Consider the following 22,558-nt stretch of genomic DNA (forward strand, 5'->3'; position numbering starts at 1 on the left):
CGTTTTATAACAAGTTACGAGACGTGGGTTTATAAATATACGCTAGTCGAAAAAGCCTTTAGTGAACCAAATATGTACAATTTTGGTCGACCACTTTTTGCCATTTTTCCGCCCCGGGCGCAACGTCTTGGGGGGCGGCAAAACGATCTTCGCTGTTTTTTAATATTCAGAAAAATACTTCCACTCACAATATAATAGTTTGAATAACAATGAAAAATATTAATTTTTACTCGAATACTCTTCAGTTTTTGAATTTGTCTTATGTATATCTTTTGGCTTATATCTTCCTTAAAACTAGTGTTAGAACTTAAAGATGCACTTTTCTAGCTTTGTCTAGCGACGTGTCACTCTCATAGTTACCCTATGCTTTGAATGTAACAAATACTTTTATTTCTCCAAATTTTCAAAAATGGTATTTAAAAACACCAGTTCGGGCAAAAGTTCCTGCAAATTGTGTCAAAAGTGTACAAGATATCGGGCGAAAATGGGTTTTTTCTATGGCTTTTAATAACATGTCTTGAAAATTTACTATTAATTTCTTCAAAAACCGTTTAGTGTATAATTTTATATACTTAATATCGAAGATATTTTGTAAAAATTCACTTTTGTTCGAACCACCTCATGAAACTTGTAGGTAGGTAGATAAAGGGGGTTGACCGAAGTTGTAAATACGCCACTGCCAAAAGGAATATAGGGCCTTATTATTATTAACATAAAAATGTTCTTTTCTATATCAGTGCTCTTGGATAATTCGTTAACCCTTTTGTCAAGCTGGTGTTGGGAATAATTTCTTGGTGTTACTCTACATTAGCAAACTTTACCTAAAAGTTTTTGTTGCCACTTAAAGGTTAAAAAAGGGTGAAAATAGCAGTATAAAGAAGCAGATAGTACCATTGATTATTATTAAAGATTCTTAGAAATTCAATTCTTCCTGTGTAATTTTAGCTTCAGCTTACTCAGCCTGCTGCTTGTTTGCATGTTAAAGGAAATTTACCTGCACACACACACATGCACACTTCTCGAATAAAACCGCAAAAACACAAATTCAAATGTCTGCAATAGTATGGATGTGTGTACCTTCGGAAACACAACGCTACACTTGTAAACATATAGCCACACATTCGCACGGCTGTGGCACCGTAGCATTTGCCTCCATGCTTTCTTTGCCACTTTTGTGGCGAATGCTTCAATGGGAAATTGATATGTTATCTCATTGTTAGAGCTTGACTGACACAAAACGAATTGAACGGAGCAGCTGGCGGCGGGCGGGCGGAGGGTGGTGGTTATTATCTGTGACAATCGTTAGCACTGCTGTGGCTGCGGCATGCTTCTTGAGCAACTCTGCATGTGTGCGCCAGTGTGTCGCAGGGAGCTGTACTCAAGTATCGAACTCATTCATGTTAACAACGATTACTTTGCATGCATCTTGACTCTCACTTCAATAACCGAAACTTCAAACATGCAAGCCGAACCGACAATGCGCCGGTGACAGTGCAACAATGCAAGGCGAACTGCATTGTGTGACGCAACAATGGTTTTATGGTAACTCGTTGGCATAGTGACGTGTGAGGAGTTGGGCGGGAACAAAGCTGAGGAGAGTTTTGGGAGTTATCAAGCACTTTTCAGTTTCATTTATATTTGCTTTTGGAGTTATCGATATGTGGGTGGAGTGTGGTGATACTAGCACTTTTGAAATGAAATTATGATTATTGAAAATTACATTTCCTTTAAATATAGTTTATGCATATGGAGGATAGATTTATGTTGTACTTGAGTGCTGAAAGAAATTGGGATGTGTTTACCGAATGGAGTGAATGTATTTCTTATACATATTTTTCAGGTGATGATCAAAAAAATACGATTTTGTTAATAATTTCGATTTCTAAACCACTCTGAAAGGCTGATTTTGTCAAAAAAAAAACACACCTTTTGTTTGAAGCCGCCATTGTGCCAAAAACCAAAATTTTATCCTTCGATTATTACCAAAATTTTTCTATTGTAATAAAGTTGTCTTTGGCTATTACTTTTTTTAATTTTTTCGCAGTCAACTTCGCATTTAATCGCTTCACTGTTGTGTATTTGAACAGCTGATTGAGTAAGGCCTGTGTTTTTTTGTTTGGTGCTCTATCTAAGATCGAAGATCGAAACCAGATGAAATTCGTTGAGCAACAACTCGATAAATTGCTGAAAGAATAAATTTGTCTAAATCGAAATGTCTAGTATTAATTCTGAAGCTTGAAATATGAGTTCATCATCATCTTATAAAACGAAATTTGCTTCGTCACATTAACGAATGCGATTTGCCTATCAAACGTCAAAGAAGTAATCCATATTGGCTTAAAGAGAAGAATATATAATTTCATAAAATGTTGGACACAAATGAAAAAATCGCTTTTCAATCGCATTAATATGCAATTACTTAGTGAACAACCCAATAAAACTCTTTGCATACACAATTATTGTGTTTAATGCGATAAATAAAACGCCTCTTCGAAAAAAATCGTGTTTCTGACTTGCAAGTGATTTTAACCCAGAAAATCTATACAAATGTGGCATTCTTAAGAGAAGCTTTTTGCAGTCATTACATGACACTTTGCTAAGTAATTTCTCTATATATAAATTACAACTATATATTCAGTATATCAGTGTTCTTTACAATTTATGCGCAGTTGTTGCCCTTATGGCAGGATGCCTTTTGCCTTTAATGCATTTGTTTGCAACACGTTTCCTTGTTGCTGCTCACACACTTTTAAGCCTTTCACAATTTTTTCTCAACACACAATGATTGATAAGTCGATTATTTGTGTGTGTGTGTGTGGTATATCAACAAAAAGAAAGCCATTGCTGTGGCATGCCACACATTGGTGACCTCAATTGCTTTTTATGCATTCGTAAATATTATAAAATACTTTTTAATACATTTCATGAAATTTATCTGACTATTTTCCTTTCCTGTTTGTTGTTGTTGTTGCCACCGTCATTGCAGCCATTAATTGAATTGCGTAATGCGCACTGTTGCAAATGTGCGGCCGCTCACACGCATAAATCGCACAAAGGCTGCGTTGCCTGCTGGCTGCAAGCCTTTTCTGTAGTGTGGCATCACTCTGCCTTTGCCGAAGCAATTTCGCATAAATAAGTAGGCGTAATTTAATTGAAGGGATTTTGCTGCCATCAACACAGTTGTCGCGCGTAAATGGAAGATCGATGTTTTGAAGCGATTTTTCCATAATTAATAACGGTGGTAATTGCCTACAATACCGGCGGTGATGCGTGTAACTCCTGGATAAGGGATATTTAAAAGGAAATGTGTTGCAATAATTTGTGCATTATTATGCACGCAGTCATTTCGTTAATTAAATATTTCAATCGATAGAAGTGGGTAATTAAAAAAAGCGTGGAATAATTAATTAATGACTTTTCTTTACATTGCGGATTTTTGGCTGGCTTTGTGAAATGTCATGCCACTGCGAAACAATTGATAAGGAGCACAGCAAGTGTGAAATTCTTAAAAAAAATATTTTTCTTATTTCAACAGGCTATGTTATGCGTTCATCAAGGGCAGAATATACCTTAGGTGGCGGTGCAATCCTCATTTACTTATCTATAGCTTGATTAAGAAGTAAATTCTTTATTTATTCTGCCAAATCATATTCAATCCCTTAAAAGTCTTTTGTGTGCTGTTTGATTACCTTCCACAACATTTTCATCGTGTCACTTTTGGTTGCTTACAATCAAACGTATTACTCGAAGATAACTTAACCTTTTAACAAACATGCGTTTGGCAAACGCTATAGACAGTCCAACCAACTTAGAAAAAAATGGAAACATGGATTGAAGAGCCTACGTCTGCAGACTGCTGTGTTCAGATGTTTCCGACTCCTTGTCGCAGGACCGGCAATTTACGCAAGAAGCTAAGCCGCATTCCATGAAGTTGTTGCCAATGCCTCTCTCTGCCTACTTCTTCATCCTTGCGGAGCATCTTCTTTATGGTATTAGGACCCTTCCCAGTGAAGGGTTTAGGGCCTATCATGTTAGTAGATGCTACGGAGTGAGCGAGCTCATAAGCCAGTTCGTTCCCGGCTAAACCTTTGTGACCGGGCACCCAGATGAGGTTCACTTGATTACGTTCTGTTAGGCTATTCAGCCATTCACTCCTGCACCAGTACCGATTTGATCTCATAGGAGGAGATTGCTTTAAGTTGCGCTGGACTATGGTTATACCTTCGTTGCGACAGTTGGTGAAGGCTTCTGTCTGAAAAATGTTGAGATAGGTTTGGAGAGTTTGGTGCGAGGTCCTGCGACTCCTCTACCGATTTCTTCGGAAGTTTTCTAGCCGTCAGTGTACCACTTGAAATCATTCCAGTCAGCTTTGCTTTCAGCCGTGCTGCCAAGGATAACCTTCTTGGTGAATTTAACCCTTTTGGTAATGCTGTCCCTTGGGGAAGGGCCAATGGTGTTGTAACTTTTAACTCTTTCATCCGCTTGGACAATATTACCTTACATAGTGTATAACCACCTAATGATCCTTGCCTTGCAGCCCATTGCACACCATTAGTGCCTTCGCCAAGATTCTTAACCTTACCAAATGGTTGCTCCTTGAACAGTGCCCAGCGAGAACTTCTACGATAGCGGCAAGACGAACAGGACAAAAACGACAAATTTTTCGGATAAAATTAATTTCTTTAAAACCCTAGCTTAGTATACGAGCAATGTTTTCTATCATTAACTTTGATTTTTAGGTTCATCTACGTAGAGGGCCGAAAAATTTATTTTTTTTCTCCAAAAATTGTGCTGTGAATTCTTAAAATACTCGTATTTATAAATATAATCTTAAATTTTTAAAGCAGTTGGTTGTTACACCAAGGTTTGTCTATTAATATATGATAAGTAATCGAGTTATTAACTGTCTTCGATTCGCCACGCTTGGAGAGTGGCAAATTGTGCAACCTTACAAATATGTTCTCTGAAGCAAGTACAATAGTGCTATGATTAATTTTTAGTGGAAAAATACCGTTTTCTGCTTTGGAAAAGTTTGCTGTAACTCTTTATTTTTATTTTATAAAAGTTACTTTAATTTGCATTTTAAAATATAATTTGTACCATCCTCCAGTAAAAGTGCATTGTGCTAAGTAAACTCGATAATCATGTTGTTGCTTTTAGGTGTAACTGCTTTAACGAAAGAGCAGAAAGTAGCAGAGAAATGGCGAATCGAAGACAGCTAAATAATATTTAATTCTTCTACAAACTGAAGGAAATTATTCAAATAAAAACTAATATTCAAATCTATAGATTTAATATATTAGTTAGATAACTGGTAAGTATCGACATGAAAAGCCAGCTAACCTTAAATATTTGGAAAGAAAATTTAATTAAAAAAAAATAAATATATTTCTCTAAACAAAATTAATAATATTTATAATTTACTTATACTTATATAGCGAAAGTTGCTACAAAAAGTTAAACAAGAAATATTTCAAAGTGTGACATAGAGACTGCAAGCAAAGAGTCAGCACGCCTAGTAGTATGCTCAATAACAAAGTACAAGCATAGTGAAACTTAAAACTATGATATAAGCTAATATACATAGTAGATTAATAAAACACTTTAAAGCAGTTAAACACCATTTAAACATATTTTTTTTTCTTTTGCTTTACAGCATTTTATAGAAGCTTTCTTTCTTTATTATATATTATATAAAAGCTATAAAATGCTATATGGTTCAAAGAAAATGGTGTTGCGTTGGGCGCGCACACTCACCGCAACGTCGAGTGTGCACACGCACACATACACATGCCGTTCGGTTGCGGCAAAGGAAACATACATACAAACGCAAGTTATCGGGTTTGTAATTCATTAACGTGACTACGCTGCTTGCCACGCTGAAAGGGGCCCAACATCAACATTACGATATTTTTCATTACATAAATTACATTTATAGTAGGCAGTGGACGTTTAACGACAACACACAAAAAATATACACACACAATAGCGAGCGACTTCTTTGTATTACATTTTACCACTGTTTCGATTCTCTTCTTTCTCTTTTGTTTTTTTTTCTCTGTTATTTTTTTATTGCTGAAAATAGCTGCATTTCATATTTTATGCCTTATTTTTTGTTTTTGTTGGGTACGATAAATATATATATATATTTATATCTAACAATAACAGCAATATAAAAACAAACAAAAAATAATGATGGAAGTCAGAGACATTACAAAATTATAAGAAAAGATAGATCTCACTTGAAATGAATGTTGAAAAGAACGGTTGTGAATGAAATATGGACAGCATAGAATTCAAATTTTTGCGCTGCGCCTCAAAGTATGCTGCATATATAGCTAATAAAAATTAGTTACTTGGGCTAACCGGAAGGGATCTGATAAAGATAAATTTCGTTTGAATGCAAGTTAGAAAAAATCAGCTTTTAAAGACACTATGGACAGCATAGAACTGAGAAACAATAATTTGATCACCGCGCCTTACAGTATGCTGCACAATAGGCACACGGACTAAACACGGACCAGTGTATTTTATTTGTCAAACGGAAATTGCGATGATGCCACATGAAAATGTGACACGGTTGCTAGAGATTTGTACTTTTTAGTTAACTTGATTTATGCAGCTACTCTGAGGACCGAAAAGTTTCTCAAATATAGTATTGGATTCCAAATTATGGAGCTGCAGAGGTGAGTGGAATTGATAAGCTTACTATTGTTTGAGAATAATGTGAATTTCTGTTTCCACCATAGTCAGGTCTACGTAACCGGAACGAACGAGGATTTTTTATGCGGCGAAGGACTGTCAACTCGGTAGAATTTTGTCGCTATGAAAATAGCAATAAAGTGACTTTATTAGTTAGGATCTGACAGTATTTGAAATATATGGTATAACACAATGTGACTGTTAGCACTGGAGATATACCACTGCAACGATATCTGTTGACCAAATACGAAAAAATTTTTTCGACTACCTAATATATATTATATCATAATTATATATATAATTTAATAGCATACTTTTCGGCGGAAAACGCAATTAATTTTGACGTGCGAATTATTTGCGCTGCCATTTCACATGGATACAAAACATAATTGAAATTCACCAAAAATACAGCATGAAATCATATTTGCATGGGAAAAATAAATAAATATATATAATTATATAAATAATAAATGCAAAAATATTCACTAGTGACACAACAGTAAAAGGCAAAAGGAAGCAAACACAGTGTAACATAAAACACAAGCATACATTTAGGCGAAAACACAAAAAGTAGGCAAAAGGAATATTTTCAGCATAACCTTGCATACTTTCAGGCGTTTTCACTACTACTTAACACATAGTAAATACTGACGACTTGATTTCGTTTAAGCTGCTCTGAACACTTTCGTGTGATGGACTGACTGATTGATTGATTGAATGAATGAATGTTTCTTGTACTTGTAGTAGTAGTGGTTTTTGCTGTTGTTGCATTAACAAAACTTACCCATTCGGACATTTCGTGCGTATCAGCATTTCGATGATGATAATTTAATATTAAAATCGTTGACACAACGGATGAAGCTACCATAAACATTATGCAATTGAAATATGTACCTGTTGGTTGGTTGGGCGTGTGAGTTTCATATTTTTCATTTTTGTATATATTTTTTTTATTTTGTTTTATTTTATTTTACATTTTTTTATTTTTTTTTTGGAAATGAAAGTTTCGTTATTTTTTATTGATAGTTTGTGAATAGTTGTTTATGGGGGGAAATTGTTTGTGATTTTATTGGTGCAAAGGGAATTTTAATATTTAGCAAGTTTTTAATGAATCGTAAACCGTATGTGGAAAACAAGTGGAAACGTTAGCAGTATTTAAAATTTTAAGTTTCGCGCAGATAGTTTAACAGTTATTATTTGCAATGCAATGTATTGCCATTAGTTTTGAATTATAAAAATGTTGCATACATTTAGGCGTATAACGTATATATTTAGATATATTCAAGTATACGAAATTTCAATTATTATACAATTATCATTCGGTAGTTTGTGTCATATTATTTGATTTATTCAACAGTGACGAATAGTGGCATTCAGTGGTCGTGGTTATGGTTATGGTAGTGGCAGTAGTTAGGGGTCACGAGTTATTTTAGTATTTAGCGAAGAAATGTAATAGAAAAAAGAATAAAGAAAAAAGTATATACACAAGTTTTACATTAGTAGAGCAATTGACTGACTTGTTAAGAAGAAATTTCAACTTTTACTCTTCAACAAATTTATATACTATGAAATGTTAATTAATATAAACGTCTGTAACCAAGTGATATGTGTGAAGGCGTGAGCAGTTATGTTCATAATATATTTTCCTATAATTTTTATTTTTTTGAACTTCAACGGAGTAAGATTTAAATGATTTTAATAAGTTGTTATAACGAGCAGAAAGGATTCTTACAAATGTATTGGAAAAAGTTAGGCTATTTGTATATAGAGTATAGCAACTTGAAGATTATATGGTATCAATTAATATTACATACATTTCAACGGTTCAAACACAGCAAGTTTCAAAACTCGATTTAATTTTTATAATATTATTTGATTTAAATTTTTTATTATTTAAGTGAACTAATTTTATTGATTTCGCAGAATTTTCTATCTTTGGCACTTAAATTCGGCAGCATTGAATTTGCATGGAGCAGTTGTGAGGATGGGGTCATGTGTAGAAGTTCACGCAAGTGAGGAAAGTTCTCTGATCGCCATTCACTTGGGAGTGGCCAGAAACGATTCTTTTACATATGACTCAAGCAGCTCACGACTTCCGGTCTTTGACCAAGTATCCTCTGGGTAGCCTAAGAACATCCGTTCGAAGGTGAGCTAAAGTGAGAAGGCGAAACATCCCCTGCATAGGGTTGTGCGCTGGGTTTGGGACCCGTCACGTAAAAAGCCTACCCCAATGAAAAACGACAAACAGCCTCGGATGAGAAATCCCTCTTTTGATGAAATCCAACGCAGGATTGCTCTTGCCAACAGGTGCTACTTCGGACTGAGTAGGCAATTGAAAAGTAAAGTCCTCTCTCGACGAACAAAAGCCAAACTCTATAAGTCGCTCATAATTCCCGTCCTGCTATATGGTGCAGAGGCTTGGACGATGTCAACAACTGATAAGTCGACGTTGCGAGTTTTCGAGAGAAAAGTTCTGAGAAAGATTTATGGTCCTTTGCGCGTTGGCCACGGCGAATATCGCATTCGATGGAACGATGAGCTGTACGAGATATACGACGACATTGACATAGTTCAGCGAATTAAAAGACAGCGGCTACGCTGGCTAGGTCATGTTGTCCGAATGGACGAAAACACTCCAGCTCTGAAAGTATTCGACGCAGTACCCGCCGGGGGAAGCAGAGGAAGAGGAAGACCTCCACTCCGTTGTAAGGACCAAGTGGAGAAGGACCTGGCTACGCTTGGAATATCCAATTGGCGCCACGTAGCGAAAAGGAGAAACGACTGGCGCGCTGTTGTTAACTCGGCTATAATCGCGTAAGCGGTGTCTACGCCAATTAAGAAGTTGTGAGATAAGTAACTAAAATTGTCTAAATAAACAATATCGAAGTGATAAGTGCTATAACTTCAGTAGGTTTAATCAACATCCCCAGGGATAAACTCAGACCATGCTGAAGAAGCATTTACACAATATGGATCTAGCTTCTTGCGTAAAGTGCCGATCCTGCAACAGGGAGTCTGAAACACCAGAATACCTGCTAGTCGGCTGCACAGCGGTCTACAGACGCAGGTTTAAGGCCCTTGTATTCTTGTTTCCAAATAGTGATCATATGCTGGGGCTAGATGAGCCTTTGTGATTTAGGAGAGAGCACAATAGACCTAAGATCTCGGTGCATTCCTCGTTTATCAATCCAGCATGTTATTGTGGAACACTAAAACGTGTCTAAGACCTTAACGATTGAAGCAAAAGTTTCATATGCCATTAAAACTGCGATTGTGAGGTTTCCTTAGATAGCTTTGTATAAGCACAGGGTGGTTTAAAGAGAACCTAATAGAGTGAGCAAATTTTAGTCACGGTGATTTCACATATGGCCTCCTAAAAACCTAAGTGTCAGTTGGTACTCTGAGCTCTTTACGGTCAGTTAGGGTTGCTAGTGAATTCTAGTCGGCCCCTGCTCAAAGAATAAAAGGCCTCCTGAATAATCCAATTTATTAGCAGGAAGACGAGGTAGATACATCTCGGCATATTTTTCGAATATTTTGCTTGTAAATATAACCAACTAAAAGATCAGAAGACGAAAACTGTTGTCTTTTCAGTTTTGTAATGTTCTGAACCATTTTTTAAGGTTTGAATCCATCTTCCAAAGTTTTGGTGTTCGAAAGAATTTTTCTATAACTGTCAAAGCGATAACTTCGACTTGCGGATTGCCCTCAATATAAGTTTTAGGTTAAGTTAGGAACCCTGGTTGGTGCGAGGATCGCACTTAGACTACTGTATGCAGTCATTTGTGAAGCCATTAAAATTTTACTCCTGTATATCTTTAGTGAGCAATACAAATTTGATTGGATGCTTCATTTCTATTCCTAACCAATTCTTCAGCTTTGAAATTACCTGTGATTCCGCTGTGGTCTGGCCCCTATACTATTTTTATCACAAAATGACTTGATACCTTTGACAACGAGGTTAGGCATTCGATTAGTGACCTTAAAGCTAGTATCACCGCTCTGCTATATCACGGTAGTCACTTCTCTGAAGGAGGCTGTACTCTGGAGCAGTAAAACTGCTACCTTAATTGCAGCAACCTAGGCTTCAAAAAGTTTTCAGTAGCCAGGGAGTCTGAAACTGAAGTTGATAGAGAGTTTTTGACATTACATCCCTTCACTAACCTTCCCCTAAGCTTTGACCCATTCGTAAGGAAGCTCACTGCCCTCTCCACTGACGGCGTTTGCCTGCTCAGAACTCTATCGTAGGTGTGTGGACAGAGAAAGTCATAGTTTGGCGACAACATGATTCAAGTGCAGTGCAGCGTGAAGTAAAAGCGTGCGAGGAATTCTGAGTTTTCAGACATACTATTCATTTTAAAATCCAAAATTAAAAATTTCGCGGCTCTTCCCTCGGACATAATAGCCAAGAATATAAATCTTGCTGAAGTATCAACTCGTACATGGCAGTCAGAATATCAATCTTGCTGAAGCATCCAAGTTTCATGCAATAAAATAGATTTTCCATTTCTGCCACTGAATTTAGAATCTTTAAAGATCTGGAGTTGCGTTGAAAAATTGCGGATTTGAATTCACAAAGCGGTAAATTCTTAAACGAAACGGGATCATCAAGCTTTCAAGAATCGCTGAGCTCTCTCCTTGGTTAATAATATGTACTATTAATTTTTTGGGGGAGATCTTTAGCTCATTTGTTCTTCGTCAATCTGAATTTTGTCTTTATGTTTTGTAGTCATTTGTCGAACTTAAGTGCCAGCAATATTAATGCCAATGCCAGTAGTATTGTGCAATATTTTCTCAGCCTATTTCTATATTGAATTTAAACTTTTAAACATATTTTTAAGGTTATAAGTATGTAAGTATATATATTTTAAATTGATATTAAAGTTTAAAAATACACATTGATAGTATATTCAAATGGAAATATTTATAAAAAACGTGCAAAGAATTCAAAATGTGCAGTTCTGCGACGAAATTGAATCGGATAGTTCAAAGCAAAAAAATGGATGCAAGAGAAAAATGGGAATTTTTCTGATATTTTCAAATATTTTCGTAAATTTTGTAATCAAAGTGAAATTATAGGGAACTGATAAGTGTAAAGAGTTATAATTTTGTAGCCAGATTATTTCGCTATTATAAAGTTGTGAGTTGAAATTAATTAAACTGCATGAATTAATTTTGCTATAAAGTTTTCCTACTTTTTCCTTTGTTTGAATTTAATTTTCGTTTTCATAAATGTTGGTGCATATTAATTAACTGCTATGAGTTTAAACAAAAAGCGCATATAATTGCAACTTATTATGCTGAATTCCATTAAATTATTTAGTTTAACAGCTGCATTGCATGGCGCGAGGCAAGCTCAGTGTGGCCCGCATAGAAAAAGTTCAGTTTTTGTTCTTCTATGCGCACTAAGCTCGAAACGGCCATGCAAAGTAAAAATGTGTCAAAGCTGTCGCTTGTTGTTTTTTTATTGCCTTAGGCTTTTACTTTTTTAACGTGTCAAAGTTTTAATATTATAAAATCATCGATATTGGTTTTAAATATACATATATAGGTATATATAACTTGTTTTTTTTTGTTGAAATGCTTGATAAGGCATCAATATATGGTTATATTAGAGGCTGGACGCAGAAAGCTGCGCGCGGCACAACTGGTTAACACAGCAAACACGAAAATGATACAACAACAAAACTACAGCGAGAACGACAGTGAACGAGAAAACAAATGTTGTCGTATATGAGTGTGTTTGTATGTGTGGTTTACGCATGAGTATGAATTTTACGCTCAAGTGTCGCTGTTATCGCATATGAACCATATTTGTGAGGTTAATGTATAAACATTTTTTTGAAAGTTTATGAATTTTTTTAAAGACAATTTATGAAATTTTTTTAAAGATACTTTATGAATTTTTTTAAAAGAAAATTTATAAAATTTTTTAAATGAAAATTTATGATTTTTTTTTTTAATGAAAATGTTATCATTTATTTGTTTAAGTTTTGTGAAAATATTTTGCAGCTAAAAAACTACATGTTTTTAGGTGTCTTTCAATGTGCTTCATGTACCAAGTATGCTCGTGTAGTAATTTATTCAGTTTATATTAGTTTCAACTGTTATATTTAGGTATGTTTTTCAAACTAAAAATATTTATATACTTGTTAACATTTATATGACAATAAATCAACACAGAGGAACACTTAGAACGCACATCTATATTGGAATATAATTGTCGCTTACCTAACAGTGGCACGGCATCGGACGTGGCTGGCATTGTTTCAGCCACCATGTTGAGGAAGACGGTGAGCGAAAGCAGAATAGTAACACCTGAAAGTAAAATTTAATATAATAAATTAATAAATACATAATTTGTGATTAAATTAACTGTTTTAAAAAACAAAAAAAAAATACAAGAAAATATATTTGAAATAAAGAAATATTAGATACAAGAAGATAAAAAAATGAGAAAAATTTTGAAAACAAAATCAAAAATAACAAAATTTTGAAAAAGTAATATGTAAAAAATACGTACTAGTGAATAAATATTCAATACAATTATTGAAAATTAAATAACATGAAAAAAAAATTGAAGACGTCTTTATTATTTTAAGGGAAAAAAAATTAAAAAAAATGTAAAGCCAAATCTATAAATAAAAATTTGATTTTTGTTTTAAATTAAAATTGAAAAAAAAAATTGTGTCAAAAAAATTAGAAAAAAAAATAATGAAAGAAAAATATTACAAAAAAATTTAAATTAAAACTTTAAGTACAAAATCATTATAATTTAATAGTTAAAACAATTATAAGAAAAAGTTTTAGGTGAACAATCTTTTAAAAAAGTAATTAGTTTTGCTTGAAATTGAATTAATAGAAAGAAGTTTTTGATGCAAAAAATAAATTGAAAAACAAAATTGAAAGAAAGAAATTTTTATTAGAAGAAAAGTTAAAAAAAATTTGAAAGAATAAAATTGAAAAAAAAAAAATTTTCAAATTGAACTTGAGAAAAAGTTTAATAACAAATTTGTGATACAAAAAAAAACAAAAGAATATTTGAAAATAAATTCTTGAAAAAAAAACAAATTTTTGAAAAAAAAATAAATAAAAAATTTACTACAAGAAAAGTAAAAAAAAATTAAATTAAAAAATATTTTGAAATTGAAATTGAGAAAAAGGCTTAATAAAAAATCTGTAATACAAAACAAAATTAAAAAAATATATATATACAAATAAAATATTGAAAAAAAATTTTATACCAGAAAAATTTAAGACAGACAAAAATATTCAAATGGAAAGTGAAAGTAAAATGGAGAGGTTTAATAAAAAGTTTGTGGTACAAAAAATTAAACATAAAAATATTTGAAAAAAACAAAATTTTGAAATAAAAATTTAAAAATATTGAACAAATTTATTGTATTAAATTATAAATTATATAATATGGAAATATAATTTTTTTTTAAAAACATTTCATTTTTTTTCATAAACTTTGTTTTCAAATACTTTTCTTTCAAATTCAAAGAATATTTGGTTTTAATTGAAAGGGAAAAAATGTAAGAGGTAAAAGGTATTCTTGGCACAAAAAATAAATTGAAAAACAAAATAGAAAAAAATACTTTTAAACGGAAAAATTAAAAAAAATCAAGTTGAAATTGGGAAAAAGTTTGAAAAAAAAATATTATAAAATAAAAAATAATTCAAAGCATATTTGAATATAAATTATTAAAAAACAAATTTTTTGAAAAATAAGGAAAATTAATGAAAAATTATATTAAATAATAATTTCAAATTATATTAAATAAGTTTTTTTTTTCAAAAATTAAATTTTTTCATATTTTTTCTCATAAGTTTTGTATTAACTTTTGTTTTGTTTTTGTTAAAACAATTATTAAAAAAAGTTAAAAAGAATATTTGTTAAAAGTTGACCTTCAAGCGGGCGCGCGGTCATTTGTAACGGGAGCGGGCGCGCGTAACCGAAAAGACGTTTGGGATGAATAAAAGAAGTAAAGCACTAATTATTCAGTAATTATTTATTATCATTGTCCTTAAAGTCTATTTTGTCAAAAAAAGTAATTAAAATTATTAAAAATGTAATGGGTAATAATAGTAATGTGAACGTAAATGTACTAAGCGCGGTCGATTCGACTACGCGCGCCAGCTTGAAGGTTAAAAAAAATATTTGAAATTGAAAAAAACAGTGTTTTTTTTAGAAAAAAGGAATTTTTCATACAAAATATAAGTTGAGAAACAAAAATGGAAAAAAAATTTTAATCCAGAAAAATTAAAAAAATATTTTAAAGCTAAAAGTTTTTAGAAAAAAAAGATTTCAAATTGAAATGGATAAAATGGTTTGATAAAAATATTGTTATAAAATAAAAATTTCTTTTAATTAATTTTTGTTTAAAAATAAATTATTGAAAAAAAAAATGAAAAAACTCTGAAAGAAAACTTCTTTATTAAAATTTTTTTTTATATATTTTCCAGCCTTCAAATTAGGCTGAACTTTAGCATACTCTAAAACAAACCCGTCTTGATTTTCCCAGAAATGCTAAAGCATACATTTGCCAAGTTTAATTCACTGTTTAACTTTTCTTGTATTTACATTTCAAGCACTTGACAATGGCTCCAGCAAAAGTGGTTTACACCCAAGGCCTGTGCCGGCGTATATTTGCTAACGACGAGAGGTGATGATGTGGTTGTGGCATAAGATATTTACACTTCATTTAAACATTTGTGGTCAGCAGAGCACACAACTACAGCTGCACTAAAAAATATACAATTATATGTGGGGCATAGACACACACACCGAACTTTCTAAGTCACCGTGTTGGCCATTAGTTAAATGCGAATGTCTTTATCATTTCTTGTATTAAACATGGATGTATATATGTGCTTAAAATGTACCGGTTACACTACCACAGAACACACACACACACTGAAACAATGCTTCGATATCCCTTGCCTAACACAACTACAAGCACAGAGCATGCGGGCAATTCATCATTCGTCCTCGGAGTGTTGTAATTTTAAATGAGTGTCAATATTTGCACACCAACCACCACTAATACACTTTTGCTGATAACCAGCAACCACATAAGCGAGCCTTAGCCAAACTCACGTACTTGTAATCAGCCAGCTGAAATGCCGTCCCCTTCGCACACACTCACAACTTGCGCCGTATTTACATACACACACACATTGGCAAGTGCCATACTTTTCACAGTTCACTTCCTCGTCTCGATGTAGGCGTACGCCATAGGTGTGTGTGTATGTGTAAGAGTGCCTGTGTGTGTGTGGCACATTTTAATTCAATCATACTCGGTCAAAGGCTGTGGCAGAGCATTTGTTTTAACTGGCCCTTGGGACATTTTGTCTTCAATTCAACTTTGCTTTTCAGTCATTTTCGTTCCGTTGTGTTTCCTCCGTTATTTTATTTCACTTCGGCATTTGTGTCAGATTGGGAAAAGTAAAATTCGCCCAAAGAGCAAGAACCAGCATTGACAAGTGCGGCCAATTCACAGGAAAGCCAACACAATGTCCTCTCAGTGTTGGTCTACATTCTGCACAAATCCAATGTATACAATTCAATTCGGGCTTTTGGTGTTTTGGCAAAAGTTCCTCTGTGGCGTTCGACATTTTTAGCAGCAATGTCAGCAATTCCTTTTCCCTCATATATTTGTTTCCTTTTTCTTTCTTATTTTAGCAAATTAAACTTTTTAATTTGGCCTGACCTGCATTGTATACTAATGTCGCGGCTTTACCTTCGTTAAGTTGGTTGTGTTTTTACTTTTGCTGCAAACGTGCGCAACGGAAGTGTTCTCTCGCTATTCGCTCGTCGCTTTTGTCTGCTGTCTTCCGCCGCCACATTAAGCTATTGTTATTTCATGTTGCTGTTGCATCAAGGCAACAGAATTTATGTTGTATAATTTGCTCGGCTCATTGTTGTTGTTTCTTAACTTCCGCTAAATTTCGTTACCGTGCACCATACAGTGGCTGTTGGCTTGCTCGTCGCTCATTATGCCTGTGTGTGTTCCTCTAATTGCACATTGTTGGCTTTCTAATTAAAGCCAACAGTGTTCGCTTCACTCACGGCACAGCAGTCGTATACATTCGTGTTTTTGTAAGCAGAGCAGATTTTAGATTCTGTACACTGCAGTTTAAGTTTGAGCAAATGCAAGCTCGTTTTTTTCGTTTCTTTAGAACAACTCTAAAAATCATTAAGTAAATTTGGATGGAAATATGTTGGAAAGGCATGGAGTTTCAGTTTAGTGTTTCTACTGCAGATTCCACTTCAACTGTATATTGGGAGAAGGCATACCGCTGTGAATATTTATTTTAAGCTGCCACAATTTTCATGCTTTCATTCAGCTCTGCTGTCTAAATAGAAACCCAAATTCCGCCATAGCTAGCCCCAAAAGAAGCAGTAGAGATGGGTGAGATACTCCGATTAGCTTCCAGTAAGCGTTTCGGAAAGTAAAAGGAAGTAGCGAAAGACCGAATCACTTAAAAAATGCATAAAACCGAAAAGAGCGAAGGTGACAACCTTAGCATAGATACGAGTACTATACATTGCATCCACGCAATGGTAATCCACCCACAGCTTCGGCTTCTGGAGGCTCTAACTCCGCTCACAGGAGATCAAGTAATTTCGTCAACCAAGAACAACGAGGAGGTGCCTAGACTGCTGAAGACTTACATCTTCGTTAGGGGTTGGGTAGCTTAATATCCACCAAGTCAACACAAGTCAGACAAGAGAAACCGCCATCGCTAAAGACGTCTGCCCGAAAACACCCAGGAGGCCTACGTCAAGTGCGCAGATGGAGTAATGTGGGAACTTTTCCCAACACAGGGGGCGTCGGAGAAGTAATGAAAATTAAGATGATTAAATTTAGCATTTCTCACAACACTTACCATTTGCTTGAATATGTTCGAAACAGATTTAAAGTCAGAAACGGCAATCACTTAATATCACAATAGTAATAATGTTTAAATCATCTATGTCACTCCTCAATGTGTAGCTGTCCATTCCAATAGGTATCTGACAGCCTTCACACCGGATGATGATGTGAATAACTTATAAGCACTAGCATAAACTAGGATATTTGCATTGCAAGCAACAAATTGTTGCACTATGCCTTAGTGGCTACATATATGAAATCTGTCACTTGAGTTTGCCGAAATCTCAAGCCAGTCATGCATCATTTGAAGCAACACATTACTCTGCTTTATCTTATCCATTTGAGTGAAGTTTTGTATTAAAATTTTGGGAATTTAGTTAAGTTTAGATTATGAGACACGCACTATTGCTATTGGGTCTGTTGCTGTGTACTTAAAACATGAATTCGTGCAATTAACAATTTATCACATTTCAGATATTAAATTGTTTTGAATGGCAAGTGGTAGCAAATGAATAAGATTTTCTTAAATTTGTTTTTAAATTCACAATGAAAGAAAAATTTATGATTTTAATTCTGTACTTAAAAAATTTAATTTATACTCTATAATACCTAAGAAGAGTCCTACTTTTATTTCACCGTTCAAGAGAATTGCCCCGTACTGTTCCATGTTCCTCTAGATGTCCAAAATCACATTGTATATTGGCATAATTTTCTGGAAATGAAATGCTGTGAGTATTCAGTACAATTTGTGCTCCATATAAGGTATAATTGAGCGGTTCTATGACCCTATCCTACAAGTAAGATTATACTCGTAATTATGGACGCCATGTATTGCATATTACTCTGCGAGTCACAAACTAACAGTCCTTTCGCACAGGAGTTAATTAATAAATTCACCGGTTTGGTCGAGTAAGGCACAAATTTAGACCGGTTTGTACCACAAAATAAAAATCATATTTTACTACATTAATTCTTAATTGAGTTTAATCTGAAATTGAGGAATCTGGGTTGTTGTCAACACGGCAAATCTGGCTGTGTTTAACTCGGGTTGTTGTCCAGGCTAAATATTTGGTTGTGAGCGTTGATAAAATAGCAAGCAGCAGATGATCGTTAATAGAGTAGAAAGACAAAAACTGGTTTCCCAATTATAATCTTCTTATACTATATTTATTTGGGTGTGCGAAAAGACTATAAACCACAAACTTTTCTTAATCTTCACTCTAATCATTATACGAAAACTCTAACGGTGTTTACAAGCGAAGTAGTCATTACTAAATTATTTTTATACATATGCAGTTCCATAAGTACCAGTGCAGTTGTTGGCCTACCACTTAATGGCTGGCATCGTGGCTGGTTCGGTAATCCTTTCTTCGGAAGTGTAAAGTAAATGCGCACAGCTGAAGCTCGACTTCAACACTATCTTTCGTACTTAGTGAGGTCGTTATCGTCATAAACTTCGTTTGCTAGTTATTTTATCATTTTCAAGTGGTTACTTCATCATTCTTTGCATATGTGTAGATGAAGAATATGAAGCCGTCAAGGAGTTGGCAAATGCTTTCTGTGAATAACTTTGATATTTTGTTAAAACAAAAATAACGGTGCTTCTGGAATTTTAAGCAAATATGCAGATGAGTATCAGCTGGGAATGTGCAAGTGCCTGTAAACTGTAAACTTCGTACAACAACAATAAACATGTGGATAAAGGGTGTGTAAAGGAAAAGCTCTGAAGTAATACAAGTTGAAATTCTTCGCTATGCTGAAAGAAACTGTTGGTATATTGAAATTTTCTACATTTTCTGTTAAGATAATTTGAAAAACTTTAAAATTCATAACGTCAAATTTAGCGCCGTCACCCTGTGTGCTACTTTACTAAAGCACTGTGACAAGGTTCTAGCAAAATATAACTCCACCAACTTCAAAACTGCCAGCAACAACCAGATGCTCGAGTCGTTTAAGTATGTACTTATATATATACATATATATACATATTTCTGTGTTCTTAGATATGTGTAAGCTAAAGTACTGCGCGGTATTTAGAAGTTTCTCTTTCGCAAATAGTTTACGTGGTTAATGTTGCACTCACGGAAGACGTTGCGGCGAGCTAAAGATGCATTTTTCGCAGGAACGATGGGAAGGGAACTGAAAAACGTTTGTGTTAAGCAACATTCCGTAGCCAAGTGCTTAGCTGAGACTTAGCGTCCTCTGGCAGCACAATGCACTGTAAAAATTTGAAATTTGAACAACGGAGTTTTGAGCTTCTGAGGACAAATGCGCTGACCTGTCTTTTTATATAATCAAATAAAATTCTTTTGCGCCAAAGGAATGAATATTGCGTTATTACAAGTGAACTGAGGAACTCGATAGCGCTTTTCCAGCAATAAATGCTTTGGAGTTATTTGAAAAACCCAACTTTAACTTAATAGCTTTTAGAGAAGCTGAGTATTAGTATTTCAAACCGAAGTCCTACAGATAAAAATGTAATAGAACATTGTGTATATGGTTGCATTCTTCTTGGGCATTAGATCTATGGGCAGAGAGCACAAAAGTTCGCCAGTTGCCTCTATCCGTTGCGAGGTCAGACCAGTTCTACATGCCAAGGGCAGGCAGGTCGCTAGGCACTAGGTCCTTCTATTGGCAGGTCGGCGCGCACTTGCTTCCGTTGTTTGCCCATAAGTCTCGAATGGAAGTAACTTTTCGCTGGTACATCATCATCCATGCCGAAGCCATGGTACTTATTGGGTTTTAAGCGTCTAACTGTATCCATGATGCCGTAAAGTTCACGCGGAGTAGATTTTGCTGAAAACAGTTCTCTCGAATGCTCCAATTGCTTTTAAATCTCGATTTGTCATCATTCCTGTTTCTATCACCTGTTGCTAGAGTTATTCTGCGCTTGATATCCGGGCTTAGTTTTATCGTAGAATTTGTACTGCTTACGAGATATAAGAAGTCTTTAACTTTTACAAATTTATAGCACCAGTGACCTAGTTCACCAAGGCAAGGAATCTTTGTGGTCCAGGTCCTTTGCCTTGCCCCCGTTCACCAATAGACTAACCTCTTTTGCCTCTTTTTGAAAAGGCTGCGGTGACAGTGTTGTTCTTAACGTCTACGATGTCGATATCATGTGTGTACTTCTATAGCATTTTATAGTAGACAGTCACACTGCAGTTCAGATTAGCAGCACGTTTAACTTTTTCCAGCATTACATTGAAGAAGACGCACGACATGAATTCATCTTGTTTAAAACCCCGTCTGGTACCGAACGGCTGGGAGAGGTTCTTCATGATTTTAACGAAGCTGAGGGCCATTCAACGTCGTTCATAATCATGTGAGTTTCGCAGGAATACCAAATTTAGACATGGCGTCAACATGCAGCTGCTGTCAGTGCTGTCAAAAGAGGTATTGAAATATGATGATGGGTGTCGATTTGTTCGTCAATGTTATTCTCTTTGATCTGACGTATTTGTGAAAATCTAGTCTACGGTAGATGTTCGTGTTAATTTCCATAGCACAGACTGCAGGCTGATTGATGGGGAAGAGTACACTCGAACTATGCCTAGCAGTTGGAACATGTTTATATTATTTTGGTAAAAATTCATAACTCAAATACGAAAATTAATCATCTTAAGGAGTTACATGGGTTTATGTGTTTAAAAAAAAGGAATTTTTTTATTGACTTATTAAACACCTCTAGAATATTGTCCAAAATTTTTAAGTGGATTCAAGTAATAGTTTTCAAAATACAGCCTTCAGAACTTGTGCACTCGAAGCTAGCTCGGCTAAGGGCACCGTCTGTAAACGCGCTTTTTCCAGAAATTTTGTTTTTGAAGTCGGTTGGCAAGATTTCTCGCGAACTACTCAACCGATCTTCATGAAATTTTTCACAGGTCTTTGAGATACAATTCTTAAAGACGTGGACGAAGGCCTTTTTTGTTTACAACTATTTGAAAAACAAATGTCCCGAATTTTTCCTTAAAATTTGAATGTTTTTTTTGTAAAAATGTCTGTCAAAAGGTCAATTTTTAGTTTTTTTTTTAATATTTTTTCCAAGAATTCCAGATTTTTTTTGTTATTAGTGTATATTTGTACCAATAAAACATGCTAATAGAATATTTATTTTTTTGTATTTATAAGCCAAAAATTTTTCAAAAATGTTGTTTTTACCTGAGAAAACCCACCCTAACTTTTCGCCTCTAATAAATACCCTTTAAAGTCTTTCTCGAAATTTCTTTTCAGTGTACCCGCTGCTGTTTGGCCAAGGCTTAGTGTACTTCCTTAAACTATTTGAGCTGGGCGCCGGTGTTTTTTCGAGTAGCTAAGGCATGTTGTATCCCAAGTATTTGTGTTTCTGCTGCGCCCGAGTAAATTGAAATTAATGTAGTTTAATTTAAGTTTCATGCTCGCCAAAATACCAATGCTAGCCAAACACACACACAGATATATGTGTGCAGCAAATACACTAATATCTATATATACTATATAGCCTCTATATACATCTATATGTATATATGTACTATATATATGGGTAGGGAAATATAGCAGCAACGAACTGTTGCCACGACACAGCCAAAGTAAGATTTTATATGTGTGTGTGTGTATGCATACCAGCCCACGAGTATGTACTTCAGTTTTACATGACTTCTCAAGTGGCGTTGTAGCATAGTTTTCGACGGTTTAGCGTTCGGGTTGAAGAAATAATAAACTGCACTTTAGCGGAAATTCCGCACAACTGTAAACGCATAATTGCGGCAACATTCCACTTTACTTCGGCAAATGATTTCAACCGCTGCGAGCTCCTACGTTGCAGCGCCTAAGTATATGCGACTGTCTACACATACATACACACATAAGTATAAGCAAATATTGCAGTACAAAATTATTTCAACTGCAAAAAAGGAAAAAAATGTTTGCTAAAAATACTTTTTATTTCGTGATTTCTGCTCAGCATCGAAAGCACTGTAATTGAAGTGCCTGCT

At 34.6% G+C, this 22,558-nt stretch overlaps 2 protein-coding genes across 3 annotated transcripts in view; both read right to left on the reverse strand.

Annotated features, from left to right (window-relative positions):
- LOC126752492 (lysosomal alpha-mannosidase) overlaps positions 1-22,558 on the reverse strand; it is a 155,784-nt gene that overhangs the window by 106,646 nt on the left and 26,580 nt on the right. The gene's annotated exons all lie outside the window — the stretch shown is intronic.
- The window catches only part of LOC126752494 (neuronal acetylcholine receptor subunit alpha-7), a 239,320-nt gene that overhangs the window by 26,017 nt on the left and 190,745 nt on the right, over positions 1-22,558 (reverse strand). For both annotated transcript variants that reach the window (XM_050463330.1, XM_050463329.1), the window contains exons 9-10: positions 12,934-13,020; positions 7,487-7,596 (exon numbers count right to left, since the gene is read on the reverse strand). In XM_050463330.1, the coding sequence (XP_050319287.1) occupies positions 7,487-7,596; positions 12,934-13,020 (197 nt within the window). The remainder of the gene's footprint in view (positions 1-7,486; positions 7,597-12,933; positions 13,021-22,558) is intronic.

The sequence above is a fragment of the Bactrocera neohumeralis genome, chromosome 3 (assembly GCF_024586455.1).
Source record: "Bactrocera neohumeralis isolate Rockhampton chromosome 3, APGP_CSIRO_Bneo_wtdbg2-racon-allhic-juicebox.fasta_v2, whole genome shotgun sequence".
NCBI classification, from domain to species: Eukaryota; Metazoa; Arthropoda; class Insecta; order Diptera; family Tephritidae; genus Bactrocera; species Bactrocera neohumeralis.